Here is a 15,820-nt window from a genome sequence, read left to right as displayed (position 1 = left end):
CTCAAGCGCTTTTATACCTTCTCAAGTGACGCTACGTTTTGTATCCATCGGAACGAAATCTGTGCATAAACCCTTGAGGAACAACTTAAGGAATCCTCTTAAGTTCTTATGCAGTTATTTTCCCCAGTTGCGATATTTCGAAAGATTTACTTAGCATTTACTCAGCTTAAATTGCATTTAAGAGCCTAAATGATTCCCCAATATTTGTTGAGTAACATAAGAAACTTCTAAAGCAAAATATTTCTGTTAACCGAAACTCAAGATGAGTCAATAAATTCCTTTCAAGCTCCAGAAAATTAAATGCATAACTGAATAATGCATTGAGTCTGAAACATAAAAAGCAATAAATTGCAAAAGCTAGCTGAAACATCGAAAAGAAATGAACTGGCCAAACATTTTTATAGAATCCCAACCCATATTTGCAATCAGTGATAGAAAAATGCTCGATCCGAATTTTTTTCAAAAATGGTACTGAGCAAAGACTACCTTTTTCATACATGGGAGAAAAATCGGCAGTAAGGTAGAGAATCATAATTATCTCACCTTTCTCCAAAGAAAAACTTGCATTTCCAAGAAGTTGAAATAGTTTCCTTGACTGTATATTTGATTTAATTAAGAAGGAGATTGGTAAGAAATGAATATATTATCCAATGCCTAGAGAATGAAATAATCAACTTCGTAAAATTTCACTCTCATTCAAAGAAAGAAAAAAAATTTATTTAATAAAAGATTTATGCGACTTGGTTTGCGGTTTTCAATTACTTCAACTTGAAACTTGTTTCTGGGTATTTTTAATCTATATTTCAGCAGAAATAAAAGCAGAATCAAAATAAAGCAGAAGTAAATATTTTTAAAAAAATATTTCGGAATGTTGACACAAACCTGAAAAAGCACTTTTTTAACAAATATAAATGAAATGAATGAAATAGCTTATAATAAGGCTATTGACAGAGATGAAACGTACATCAGTTGGTTTGTCTGTCGATACTGCCACTCCCCCTTTATTGATTTTAAGGAAACCGCTTGATTTTGACTGAATTTTTGTTTTAAATCTTCCATAAGAAAATATCAGTTGTTTTTTTAGTTTTCAATTTGAATGCACTTATATTCATTTCTAAACAGGATATAATATTTTAATCGCATAATGTCTGGAAATATTTTTTTCTTCTGAGTTAAATACGGGTTTTTTTTTTTTTTTGTGTTTTTTTTTTTGGAGAGATTTCATTAGAAATTTGGCAGGAAAACGAACACCCGGATAGCAAGATTCATTTACTTGTTCATATACGTATTTTCATAGAGCTATGAAATTTAAAAGCTTTGACATTAGAGCCTCCGTAGAAAACTTGGAAACTGGCATTGGCGGAATTACCTAATGTTAAAGAAAAAAAAATTAACCTTATATCACAAAATGCGGCGGAGGTATCCCGACCAGTTAGACAACGGGCTTGATAAGTGAAGGGGTCGCGAGTTCGATATTTGGCAGATCAAAGACCTAATGGTTACACTGACGCAAATTAATTCTACTGTTCTTCAAGATCCTATTGCAAATAATACTGCTCAAAGTGCTGGATGAGGGGTTGGTTCCGGAAAAAAAATGCTGAAATTTTGATTATTAATGTTTTCATCTATCGTGTGTTGTCTCAGCTAAGTCGGACAGCCATCCTCTTGGGTGTTCAAGTCTCAGCAGAAGCCGCTTTTCTCTGCCTCAAATCCAGTAATTACTCCCACTTTAGCTAGACTTAAGTAACAAAAACCATCATAATACAAGATGAAATTTTCACCGATTGAAACGAAAGTATAATCATCTTAAGCAAATTTTCGATAGCAATAAAAAAATTGAAAGCCGTGAGTGTCTTTTTGATTAAAACTTGAGAATGTGGGCAATTATTGAATTAGACACAGAACCTTGACTAGCCTGGTTGTCTCGAAATCGGAGGGTCACGGTTTCGGAGCCCAAACACCCACTGAGATTGCGCGCTTGTTGAATCCGTGGGTTCGAAAGTCATGCGATCAGTCACCATGGATGCAGAGGTTTTTTTTTTTTTTTTTTTTTTTTTTTTTTTTTTTTTTTTGTGCGGAAACCGGTCTTCCATTTTAGAACTGCCTAAATTGAGGAGGTGGTGCTCCCATCTAACAAGGTCAAAGTCTCACCTCTTCCCATATCATACCTCACTTTCTCCTGAACAACCTTGCTTTGCTGCACGAAGGAATCAACAACAACACTTTAACAACAGCACATCATATTTTTTTCGACGTGCCACTCATAACAAACATAAAACGAAAAGGTACAGAATTTTGTATTCAATGGCAAAGAAAAATTAATCAAACTACTTAATTAAAATTAAAAACTTTATGTCTTCTTCCAAGCACGGAGAAATTTGTATTTAATGATACCATAGAAGTTTATAAGTTTAATTTACGCCATTATGAATGAATTATTAAAATATATGAAGCTTATATTTCGCTAATTTATTTTATTGAAACACTTGTGTTTTGAAGAGAAAAATTAAATTATTTTAATCATATGACAATAGAACTCCTTTTTTTAAATTTTATTCTCAATAATAGCCGGGGAAATAATAATTCAAAGTGTTTCGGTAATACTAATATCAGCCTATTTTCAGCCTCATTTGAAAAAGTAGAGTTAATTGTTTTTGAACAAACTTTTTGTAAAACTATATACGAAGAAAAATTTTAATTCAAAACAGTTAAATTTAATACAAAATGGTTCTCAGTCTCAAAGAAATATGTTGTCAACTAAAGAAAACTTAATTAAAAACAAAATTTGGTGCCTTATATAATAAGTGCTCTTACTAAGAAACACAAGTAGTTACCACATGATAGACAAATTCCGTTTTCCCTTTTTAAGTAACAATGCATATTTTCTGCACCATTTTTATTTCAACATTTTCAAAGTTTAGCTGTGCAAGCCAAAAATATGGGACTAAATTTATGAAATAATGATCCTTCCACAAATCTAAACTAAAGTCACTGTCACACGGAAAATTTAGAGAAAATTTTTCAGAATATCATAATGCATAAATATGTATGAAAAATGTTGTATCTCTCAAACAATGAAAATGACACTTCTTTCTTCAAAAGTAACACAAAAAATGTGTTACATTTTATTTCATAAGCCCAATTTTTCTTCCATTTAGATGGAGCCGAACGTGTTTCAGCTTAAATGTAACTCGAAGACTTTCTACGAAGCACTTATGTATTGCATTTACCTTTATTGTAAGCACATCATTTTTTTTTTAAACTTTACTGTTAATATAATTTTTTTTTCTTTTTTCCTTTGTATTCGCGAAAAAATTTTCACTCAAAAATCGGCCTTAATTTCCATTTTTCTCACCCCCGAATAAATGTTGAGTGTTTTTTTTCGACAACACCACACGTGGATATATGCCTAGAAACGTACAGACACCTGAAATATCCATTTTGACGACCCCCGAGTTAATTACAACGAATTTTCTCGTGACGTCCGTATGTACGTATGTATGTGCGTATGTTTGTATGTATCTTGCATAACTCAAAAACGGTATGTCCTAGAAAGTTGAAATTTGGTACGTAGATTCTTAGTGTGGTCTAGTTGTGTACATTCTCTTTTGGTTACATTCGGATGTTCCTAAGGGGGTCTTTTGCTACTTTTTGGGGGGAAATCATTGTTAATTTCGATGTAAACTCAAGTGGTGTTATAATTTGTCTGGCACTTGGCGGTATATCGCCAGTCTTTTGGTCGCCAAGTTTTGTCGCCAACTTGGCGACAAATTTGGCGTTTTTTTTTTAATTTAGCTTCAATTTGGCCCCTGTTGGTGATACTTAGAGAGTAAACAATTGAATTACATTAAAATTGCCAATAATGTGGAAATGACATTAAGTCGGAGTAAAAGGAAGTCATGTGATGCACACATCAGCTCGTGTGTCATTGTACTACAAACTTAGAAGCTAAATTTCGAGTACAGATGTATTTCAAAAACTGACGCGCAAAACTTAAGAAGGATTCATGAACCTTAGGCCTTGTACATTTTGGACAACCGGCGAACCCGGACGGTTGATCACGTGACGGTTAATGACGTCAGCGGTTAGTATTTTCTTTTTTCCGGTTGCAATTACGAACGCTTTTGTTTAAGGTGCGGATTCTTGAGCAGACAAATGGTCCACACTCTTTTAGGACTTAAATTTAAGCTAATGACTTATAATTGGTTTAAAATGTCACGTGGTCTCCTTAGTCGTCATCGAGATGCAGTTACTCTGGTCATGACCGGTCGGTCGACTGGTGAAGCTATTTGAATGATTTATGATACTTACAGCAAAACGGTTGCTCTATTAAAGCGCTTCAAACTAGCAAACATAGATCATTAGTTAACCTGTGGCCGAATCCAAAAGTGGCCTCATTCTTCTTTAGCGTATTGACTAACAGATTTGAATAATCAATTTCTTCCTTTTAGTAGCCACTGAAACGATTAGCATTTCGCCTTTCTTCCCTGCGCACTTTACATAGCATCATCAACCTGTTAACTAACACCTTAACCCATGTGTTTTGCTTTTTGTCCTTTTGAAGGAATCCAAACGTGTATCTATCCATGCTTATCGAGGTTTAAAGCTTTCGTGCAGCTTTACTCATATATATGTACTCGAATTTTTAAAGCAAAATTCAATGCTGGCAAAATAAACAAAAGACAGATCCAGACATTTTTCAGTGAGGGGATGGTTGATTTTTTAACTTACCTCATACAATGCATTTGATTAGGGGAGGGGGGGGGGTGCAATATTTTATAATTAGCACAAAAAAAAAAAAAAAAAAAAAAAAACAACAACCATACATATATAGGGTTTTTCAATAAATATATCAAGCGTTTTCTATTTCATGTGATGGAATGTGGGGCAAAGTGAAATGGTGAAATATTTACTGCGCTTTTAGCGCCAACTGTCTGGTAATATTTTAGCTCTATAGAAGCACATGTAGTCTCTTCCAGTCAGAAAAAAAAAACTGCCGAAGATTAAAGCATATGATAATAGAGGTAATTTTCCAACTCATATTGTAATATTTTGTTGCAAGTCAAAAAAATTATTTTCGTTATTATAAAATGATACAGTTCTTGTTATTAACATTTTAAGTATAAATTAAAACTTTCTAACATTCGATGCCGTATTTATTTAGTTAATATTAAATTTATACGAGTTTGAAATATTTTGTACCATTAGTCGAGTACATGCAGGGCAAATTGGATGGGGCAAAGTAAAATAGTTTCATTCCGTTTACTCATTCAATAAATCCCTTACGTATTCATTTATTTATTGTTTCGTTTCCATTCCTTCATCTAGTTATTCACTAATTTATTCATTCATTTACTAATTTTTTTATTCATTCACTCCTTTACTTAATCATTAATTTTACTTCATATTTTCATGCATTCATTTGTTCAATTATTCGTTTATTTTTTCATTTTTTTTTCATTTATTCATATAACATTTTATTTATTGATTCATTTGATAAAAATAAACTTTATAATCGAATTGAAAAGATTTCATGAGAAAATTATTTTACTTTTCACTTTTTCCCATAAAAAGTGGGAAATGTTTTCACTTTTTTTAAGGCGCAAATTTACTGCTAAAAATTTTTTAAAAATGATGTTGCAAAGCAAGTTTTATTATAAAATACAATGTATCGTAATTTTCAAAACAAATTTCCAATTCGTAAATTTTGAAAAAATTCCATTATCACTTTGCCCCTCATTCCTTTACTTGCCCTCGGATTTATTGTTGCCTGTTTTCTGTTTCTTAGCACATAGTCTGTTTTTCGCCTTCCTATTCTTTTATATCCGAAGGATAAGTCACTATACATAATATATGGTTTGCTGCTTCGCTTGTATGTTTTCTCATTGGTGAGAACTATATCTTGAGTATCCATCGTAATGTTTCTTACATCCCGACCGTTTACCTTGCGCAAATCCACCCTCGCCCCAAATAGATAAAAATAGCTAAAAAGTGAGCATGTCATTAAACCTGCAACTTGTTTTGTGTACATTAAACAAGGTCCGATTTTGCAGTGCACACTCTAAACAATTAGCAGAGGTTTTTTTTTAGTTTTTCCCATCCATTATTTTTTTTCAGTTGCAAAACAAATCTTCATGAAAGGCTTCAGTTGAGAAGACAACTGGAAACCTAACTGCAGAACTTCAATGATATAGATAACAAAAATCGACAATAATATCACAAAAAGAAGGGCGTAGTAGGATCTTCGGTACTTTATTTTGCCGAACAATTTCGAAATTACTTAGCTTTCTCTTGAATGTTATCTCGTAAAACAAGCAACAGTGCTATAAATGGATTGTAGTCCCAAATGACTGAAGTGAGGGGCTAAGTTTTGTTTTCTTTTGTTTTTAAATAATTTTTTGCAAACATTAAAATTATCTCTCAATATTCGACGTTTTCTTTAATGTATTATTTTCACCTATCTAATGCTAGACTATAATGTAAGAGAAAAGGAATATGTATAGTAGCGGAAAAGTAGAGAGGATTGTCCTCCTTTTCACAAATAATTTTTTTTTTTTTTGATAGTTAGAAAATCTCTCAATTGACGTTATTTGTTTCCTTATATTTACTGGCAAACTTTTTACATAATTGTTTTTTTCATTTAACTTAAACATTATCTTTTAATTGCCAATTTTCAAGAATTTCCAAACTGGGTCACACCTCCCCACTCGAGAGAGGTTTGATCCACAGAGATCAAAAGTTCTAAAAATGATGCTGAAAAAATAAAATGTCTAATCAGATGCTATAACAAGGTACCGGCAATAATTACATCTAAGGAAATACCATAAATTGCTAAATTACATTAATTTGAATCAGCAGATTATGATGGCTAGAAATGTCACAGTCAAATTTAGTTCTCAAAGCAAGTCTGTCGTTGTCTCTAACTGATCATTGGATGAGGATGCTTAGTGACATCTTTCAGGCACTATTGCAACATCTTTTTCAAGACGTATAAAGCAAGTTGTTCAGAAGTCTTTGAAGTATTCATCTACACCACTTGAGATGCGAAATTATTTTGGTTTTGATTCATTATCTGAAGACAAATCTAATCTTCCCCCTGCTGTTTTTTTCCGGGTATTTTTCTTAACGTTATGAAAATTTTTCTTTACGTTTTGCAGTTGTGCATCCTTCCGATATTAGCTTTGGGAAGGGTATCTGCGACGATAATTGGTTCGTTACATTTTTTGCCACATTTGCCTTTTCTACGTCCTTATTTTATTGATTTTTATAGTATAAAAGTCATAAAGACTGGCAAATATAATTGAGAAAAGAAGATATGGGTTAAGTATCTAAATAATTTTGCTAACAAATGAGAAAAGCGGTTTGTGTTAGTTTTATCAGACATACTTGTTAACAGATAGTGCTTCAAAAGAATATCAATTGACTTATTGTAAGTTAATTTTTTAAAAAAAGTCTTTCATTTAAATTAAAAAAAAAATCTTTTTAAAACTAGTTAAATGTTGTATACAATTCACAAACTGTTACACCCTTAAATTAAACTAAATGGGAATCTTTGAACCGGATCAAACTTTCCAGATTTGATGTGGGTCATACCTTTCTTAGTAGGTATTTTAGCAAAAACAAATTGAAAAACGCATTTATACAAAAAGGGAAAGTAAAAAATAAGTTTGAAGTGTTTTAGTACATAAATTTGAGAACACATATAATTTAGTTTACTTTTTTTTTACGTTAATGAAGCACAGGAGCGAAGACATTCTATATGATTGCTCCTTAATTCTACTTCAAAATGGCTAACACGTAGAACCAAGAGAGCGCCATAACTTCTTCAATAATTCATTAAATTTCTTTTTTAAGGCATCATTTAAAGATTTTGTTCACTGCTTTTGGCCTAAACTAAACAGGCTACTCACATTCAGGTGGTGTTTGGAACAAATGAATGTATTCCCTAATTTCTTAAGCAATGCTTTAATGTATAGGATACCGTGAGGAAGCAGTATTAGCTCAGATGGTTAGAGCATCGTGTTAATGACTCAAAAATGGTGGGCTTGTTCCTCCGTAGGACAGAAAATGTCACTTTTGAATAGCTTTTTTTCCTCGAAGTAATTTTGATTTAAATTTCCAAGAATATATAAACCAAACCCAATGCAGGATTCTGAACTATAATTGTGTTGTTGCATTCAAATCAAAAAGAAAACATTCATTCAAGCATGATAAATTGCTGTATCATAAGTAATGCTTCTTAAGGATGTTTAGTTTCAATTTTTTTATTTTTGTAGGTGCTTCCTCCAAAATACAGGGCTTTATATTTTTTGCACTATAGTTTTAAAAATGTTTTTGTAATAGTGGCTAAATTATAGTTAAACAATATACATGGTGTTCATAGTTAAACGACACTACTTTAAAATTGTCTAGCAGCGAAACCATTGCTCGAGAAATTAACGAACATTTGTATAAAACATAATGAAGGTATGGGAATTTGTTTAAGCAAATTAAAAAAAAAAAATCAAAATTTCACCGCCAGAGGACGTTTATAATGAAATACATTGCTACCCGATCGTCAAACATGATCTTAGACCTTAAAAGTGCGATCAACTGTAGAAAATGCTATCTCACGATTCCTGAAGGTAGACGAAAATGATCGCCGCCATGTTCAACATGTTTTAATGCAAGATTTGTTTCAAAACCAACGTAAATGTATAATAAATACGTAACTCTCTTAAAAATACACTCTCTGGAGGCGAAGTTTTGAGCTAATTTTTTATTCGCTCTATCTAATTTCTCATCCATTTATAATGATGTATACAAAACTGCGTTATTTTCCGAAAAATAGTTTCATCGATAGACAAAATAAACGTATAACATTTAGTAATGGACACCTTGTACATTAAAAAAACGTTTCAAGTAAGTTGTTATTTATTTAAATTTACTTACCTAATAAAAATAAGAATAATAAACAAAGCAGCACTTCAAAAAGAAAGTCCTGTTTATGAATCCCAATCAACATGAAAACAAACAAAAAAAATAAAAATATTCAGTGATATATGTGTGTGCGACAGTTTGTAGAGCGTATTCCGGGAAAACGATAAGGTCCAGAAACATGAAAATTGCCAAACAGGGGTACTTTTGTCGACCTTCTATATTTCATCACCCGTTTTTTTTATACTTAGAAACAAAGAATTAACAGTTTCATGTAATTTTTCTTACTTTTTACCCCACAGATCCCGAACTAACTGTTATAAATCTTAGTGTGATCTTATAAATAGCGAGACTTATTTTTACTAGTTTTTTAATGTTAAGAATACATGGCAGCGAAAACTCCAGTAAAAGTATTCAGTTTCAGTTAAAAAATATTTATATGGATGTGAGTTATTCGATGCATACCTGTACAAATGATGAAATAAGTTGATTGTGTAGATAAAAGTAACCTCCGCGAAATGCGTTTAAGCAGTCGCCGATTGCGGCATTTTTGACGTAAAAGGTAAACGGCATAAAAACAAGCCATCTACCTGCCAAGGCGACTAGTTTTATTCATAATATCAGCAGTGGAGAAATTTAACGTGTAGTGCCGCTTGTATAAATAATTAAAACACTATACATACTAGAACTGAGGTCATTTTCATATTAAGCGAGTACAAATTCTATAGGATTTGTTAAAAAAAGATAACGACAACTAAAAATGATTACCTATGAGTAGAAAACTTTAAACAATGCTTAAAATTTATATAAAACAATAATAAATTTACCGAACTAATTCCGGTAACAAAAGTAGTCCTTCTATCAACGAAAATAATTGAAATTCGCAGATTCTCTTGAATGTCGCACAAGTATTTTTATTTATTTTTTTCGCATTTCAAAACCAGTAACCTTGTAAACCCAAAGTACGTGCCTGCACTTAACTTTCTTAACAACTTATTGGTAACTTTCTTTGTTAAGCAGCAAGTTATCACCCTTTAGCCAGAGCTAAGGTAAAACTACATACAATATACTGACAGCCCAATTATGCTATCCAGAGAATGCATTTTTGTTCTTGTTATGGACTCATGAGTTTGGAATAGACACTAACCGAGCTGAAGGCAAATTCCATCTCAGAGAAGCTGAGAACGCCAACAAACTGGTAGCTTAAGTAGAAAAGAGTAATTTTATGACTCAAAACTTAAATGTAGACTCTTTAGCATTTCTTAAAATTCCCCCCCCCCCCCCAAAAAAAAAGCTATGTGAATTACTGAACAGCAAAGGACCTCTGTGTCAAATTCGGCAAAGATCCGACATTTACTGTATTTTTATAGAAAACACACAGCCATTTTTATATATAGATGCGTAAAACAATTCACTTTTATGGTATATTTTTAAAATGAGTTTGAAATGTGTACCTTATTTCAAGATATTTGATACGTTCAGTAATTAAATATTATTCTTCAATAATGTATTATCGTACAATTCTTGCATAGCATGATATTTTTAATACCAGTACTAGCCACTTAAAAATTTCCATTTATATTAAAGATTAATGAACTGGAGTTGAGGTGTTTGCATGTAAATTACTATCTCAAAATTCACTGTGCGCCAAAAAATTTCCGATCGATTTTTTTTTCTCTTCTTCTCCTCTTCCCTCCTTCTTTCCTTCTCTATTTTTTCCTAGTTTCTGATGAAATTTATACGGAGTTAGAGTAAGTAAAAATCAAAATTTTCAGTCTTAATTTTTGTTTTAATAAAGGAAGTTAGTTACCTTGAATACAAATTTTGGCTGAGAGTCTGTAAAAAATATAGAAAATCCTATTTCAAAAAACAGATATAGATGAAGTACTATGTATGGATATATAACAATTCAGTTTACTGGATAAACGAACAATTTACTAGATAAACCATAAATCGGTCAGTACGTAATTATATAATCACAAATAAAATCAACCCTCTCGGAAAATCATTCTTCCTGTGCTTTAATAAATAAAATAATTAAATTTAATAATTAAAAGAAAACGATTGTACTCACATCTTTTAATAAACGGTTAATAAAGGGAAAAGTAACTTCAACTATTATTTAATATTGTTTTTACAAATATTGGCAACATAAATGTTGCTAATGTGGATAAAAATTACCTGATCTAACTCAAAGGCTAGGTTCGTTTTAACTTTTGCTCTGTAACAAATAATTTTACAGCTAGATAGATCGCTCTCACTATGCTAAAAGGTTACGTCTAGAGAATAAAAACGCTAGCTACGAAAAATAAAGATTTGGTAAATAAAATATTTCCCAAAAAATATTTAAATAAATCTTTTAATCGATATGTGTTCTAATTCTATCTCCATGTAACATTTGACCTATATTGGTGAAAAATAAATTATACACACAAACAAGAAATTATTTTCTTGTAATATTTTAACAAATAAAAGTAGCCTTATGCGTGGTAAAAGGGAAAATATTCATAAAACAGTAAGCTATATTCTTATTTCAGAGATTTTCACGCTTAAATGTATCAAAAATATTATTTTTAGGCTTTTAAAGTGCTATATTTTTGCAGAGAAATAATCATGAAAGTAAGGGGTGGGTGCCATTTAGATGTGTTTTGTCTGACATTCCGTCACAAAGAGAATTTTATCGTGAACTTGAAATAAATAATTGGTTTTCATAGCATTTTATAACCTGAAAAAAGGATCTTTTTAAAATGTGCATTTTAGGCAAATTTGTGAGCACTCACAGAAGAAATATAATTAAAGCTGCCTTTGAACTTTTTTTTAGATTCAAATTGGTGAAATTCCTAAACTGCGGTTTTAGACTACATTTGATCGATTAAGGGGAGAGAGTCATGACTCCCACGCTCCCCTCCCCCTTCTGGATTCGCGCTTGGTGAAAATAAACGTATGATGCCTCGAAATAACTGTTATTTGTATTGAACTATGTTGATTTCAAATAGGAAACTTGTGCTGACGGAAACTAAAAGTAATTTTAATTTTCCTGGAAAGCAATCAATGCCAACTATTATTGGTTCATCAAGAAAGAATTTCCTTTCCGAACATAAAAAAAACAGGTACTAGTGTAATTAATTGACCACACTTAACATGTGTTCATGTATGATGCATATCAATACACTGCTGGTTTATTAATGTATAATCACGATAACTAATATTGTAATAACTCATAAATAATTATTCTTTTAGTATTTAACCAAAATATTAGCTTAACATTTAAGATAAAAATAAAAATTCAATTTTTGTTAAACAGTAGGAATAATTTTTATTTGTAAAATGCTGTTACTTTACTTAATGACCGAGAAAAAAATAATTAATAATATTTTACGCAGTTCCAAGATAAAACTTGTTATCCACATTTGGTTTATAAAAAAATAATAAGTTTATTTTAAAAAAGAAGTACATTTTTTCAAACAAATGTTGATCGAATAAATGTTCTACTTGAAAATATATTTTAAAAAACATATTACGTGTGAGAACGAATTTTCTGCATCTGATCAATATAAATCTAAACTAGATTATTAATTAAAACCAATTCAAGAATTAAAACACCTCAGCTAATATTAATTATTTACAATAAATATCTTCTTTTGCATTGAAACAATGCTAAAATATGTAATCTAATTTAGTAATGAATCAGAACTATTGAGTAGTTAATGCTAATAAAATCCGAAATCAGAACTCAAAATGTTTTTTTAATTTATATGCATTGCATTTTAGAACTCACTCTTGGTTTTTTTTCTAATGTTAATTAGTACCTGAAAACGAGACCATTAACCAAAATCATGCATGTTATTAGCGATAAATTTTTATGAGAGTGGATCTCATTGCTACACATAAAACTATCTTTTGAAAATAAAGTCAACTGTAAATCATTTTATGCTATTTGCAATTATAAAGTTAGAAGTTTGGAATATTTTAGGTAGTTCAGTTTTTGTTTCGCCAACCGCACAAAAACATCAGTTTTGCAAAAGCAAAGGATAGATTATAAGCTCCAAATCAATAACATTTGGGTATGAAGGCATATCTATGTGTTGGCAATTTCAATATATGGTTACCATGAAATATCCAACGCATTAAATAAGAAATTGATTTTTTTTCAGATTTCTGATATTCTAAGTTGTGGAATTTTTAGATATGATCGTATTCTATCGATACTTTAATGTTGATAAATGTTTAAATTTGGTCTAAGTTTTTTTAAGGTTTTTTATTTTTATTTTTTAGCCTGTTTTCTTTGATTGCAACTTTTCTCTTTATATTTAAGCAATTCTAGTAACAGAAAAACTAATACACGTATTTTAAAATAATAAAAATTGAAAAATATTTGACAGATGTAAATAGTACTAACTACATCTTATTCGCTTCTATCTTTTATAAAAAAAAAAATAATGTTTAAAAAGGTATACAATAACATTTTTATTTGAAAAAAAAGACAAGTGTCTTATAAATTTAATTTCATATCCATATTTATTTATTTAGTACTATAATTACATAATTAAGAGCGAAAATAAAAATGAAAAGCGTAAACTAATCATTTAAAGCAGGACTGAAAGGAAATATTCAGGTATATAAATATATTTTAAAAATACATTTCCATAAAACACCTAAAAATGCAGATTGTTTTCGATTTATTCTAGCAATTACTTTCATTCTTTTTTAGAAATGTAATTTAAAGGCACGTTTTAATTTATACAGAGCAAGTTAAAATATATATATAGAAGTATAAAACTTATTCAAGAGTTACATGTATCAAATGTAATATACCTCTCGAAAATGTTGAGTAAAAATCTAGCTATTGTGCAGTAGAAATGCATTGACTAGACTTAAAATGCTGACCAAATTTCATTGTTTGACTGTTAAGTAATGATCAGAGAAACATTGCAACTTATATAACTATCTTTCACTTTAAATTTTAGATTTATAAGCAATATAAAAGAACATGATATCTTTCTATCGAGTATCTTTACAAAAATGAGAATTACGTTTGAAATTGTAAACAAAAATATTAAAAGGTGAATAAACTTTTTCTTCCACATGATCTCATTTTTATGTTCCCAAAAAAATTTAGGATCTTAAAGCTTTTTAATGATGATGTTGCAAATGGTTCCTATAAGATTTCCTTCAAAGAATTTCTGTCGTTAAGCTGAGGATTTTTTTTTGGATATTAATGTAAAAAACAAAACTGTTTTCATTACAATATAGCATTGTGTTAAACCTATATATTTTTAGACCGCAACATGAATCAAAGCATCATTTTGGTACATATTTGAGTGTGTTCCAACAGAAAAGAAGCACTAGTATACCAAAGATAATTCTATTTAGCAGAAAGAGGTGAGCAAGTACATATACGTACTAAAAAGAACATAATTCTTTAATGTCGCTTCCATATTTCAGTATTAATATCTCTAAAACAATTTAAGAGCAATACTTTACTTCACAATCTTTCTCTCTTAAGTACTTTTTCTATTTTAATTTTGACACAAAAATGCACAAATTTTTTTCAAATTATTTTGGATATATTTCAAGAAATACTTGAGTTGATCAAAGGACTAAAGATCAAAGAAAAACATTTAAATGTTTTTGAACCTTAAAATATCCCAGCTATATTTGAAAATAAGAAACTGGTGTGAAGTTATTAGAAATAGCTTCATAATTTAAAAAATCGAAAAAGATCCAGCATTCAGAAAAACAAGCAATTAGGCAGTGAAATCAATTCTGAATAAGATTGCTCCCATAAAAATATTTTCAATTTCTTCCAAAATTCTTGCATTTTTTTCTGATGAAATGAAATTTAGCAGATCATCCTTATGAATATCATCTAAATATATTTACCCCTCTTAATTTCGGGAGTAACAGGATGTGAGAATTGTGATGTAGGGAAAAGTGCATGCAAGGTTAGTAAACAAGGGGTTGTACTTACGCAGGGCGTTATATCGTCGGATGATGTTCTCCAGGAAAGTGTTCTGTGGTGCGACGAGTCCTCTCCGCCCCCCAGGCATCTTGACATTACGATCCCGCCTGCTCTTTCGCTATCTAGGTTCACCCACCGAGACTCTCCTGCGAGGTAATTTTTCGCGTACTGCTATGCATCGCTATGCCTCAGGTGTCCTCTCTGTTCTTGCATCACACACGTGCCGAATCCTACGACCCGACTCAGCCATGCCGACTGAGTACGGCCTCCTTGGTTAATCCAATTAGAAAAACGACTCTGGAGGAATTCCGACACTTGCGCCTGCTGGCTCCGACCACCGCCAAGGTTTACCGCAACAAAGCGATCCAGCGCCAAATCCCGTCGCCAACTGCCAATGGCCGACGCACTGATCGAAATAGGAAAGGCTGAACCTTCCGAAATGCTCATAGGCCGCACGTATGGGAAACGCCAGCTGGATGCTCAGCCTTAAATACACCCCCAGATTCAGCCGCTGCCAATTGTCTTTGCTCAGTGCCGCTCATGTCTTGGGTCACAGACTCTTTCATAGCCTCACGATCATCTGACTTCTTCTAGGCGGTTTTTTCCTCCTCTTCCGCCAATGTTGATATTAAAACCTGCGGGGGATATTTTGCAAGATGATTTCTTTTTTTTAAATATATGTACCAGAAATGACAGCCAAATGTATTTTTTGTTTCATCTGAGTCTTTCATATAACTTTCGGATCAATCAATTTCCCGTCATTCGTTTCGAGTAGCTAGCTACAGCTTTTTTTTAATACACATTTTTATTTTTAAAAAATGCACAAATTCATTCACAAAAATACGCTTGTTTTTTCAAGTGGATGAATCCACACTAAAATACTGAGCATACTCAAGTTTAAGCAACTAAATATACTATTAGATAAGATAGGTTATTAATAAA

General features: G+C 31.3%; 1 protein-coding gene across 1 annotated transcript in view; it reads right to left on the bottom strand.

Moving 5' to 3' along the window:
- The window catches only part of LOC129231393 (potassium voltage-gated channel protein eag-like), a 327,315-nt gene extending 312,071 nt beyond the window's left edge, over positions 1-15,244 (bottom strand). Inside the window, exon 1 of the mRNA XM_054865695.1 lies at positions 14,888-15,244. Coding sequence (XP_054721670.1) covers positions 14,888-14,966 — 79 coding nt within the window. The 5' untranslated portion in view covers positions 14,967-15,244. The remainder of the gene's footprint in view (positions 1-14,887) is intronic.
- Between the last annotated feature and the right edge of the window lie 576 nt (positions 15,245-15,820).

Source organism: Uloborus diversus, chromosome 10, assembly GCF_026930045.1.
Source record: "Uloborus diversus isolate 005 chromosome 10, Udiv.v.3.1, whole genome shotgun sequence".
Lineage (NCBI taxonomy): Eukaryota > Metazoa > Arthropoda > Arachnida > Araneae > Uloboridae > Uloborus > Uloborus diversus.
This window is presented reverse-complemented; position numbering and strand designations above follow the sequence as displayed.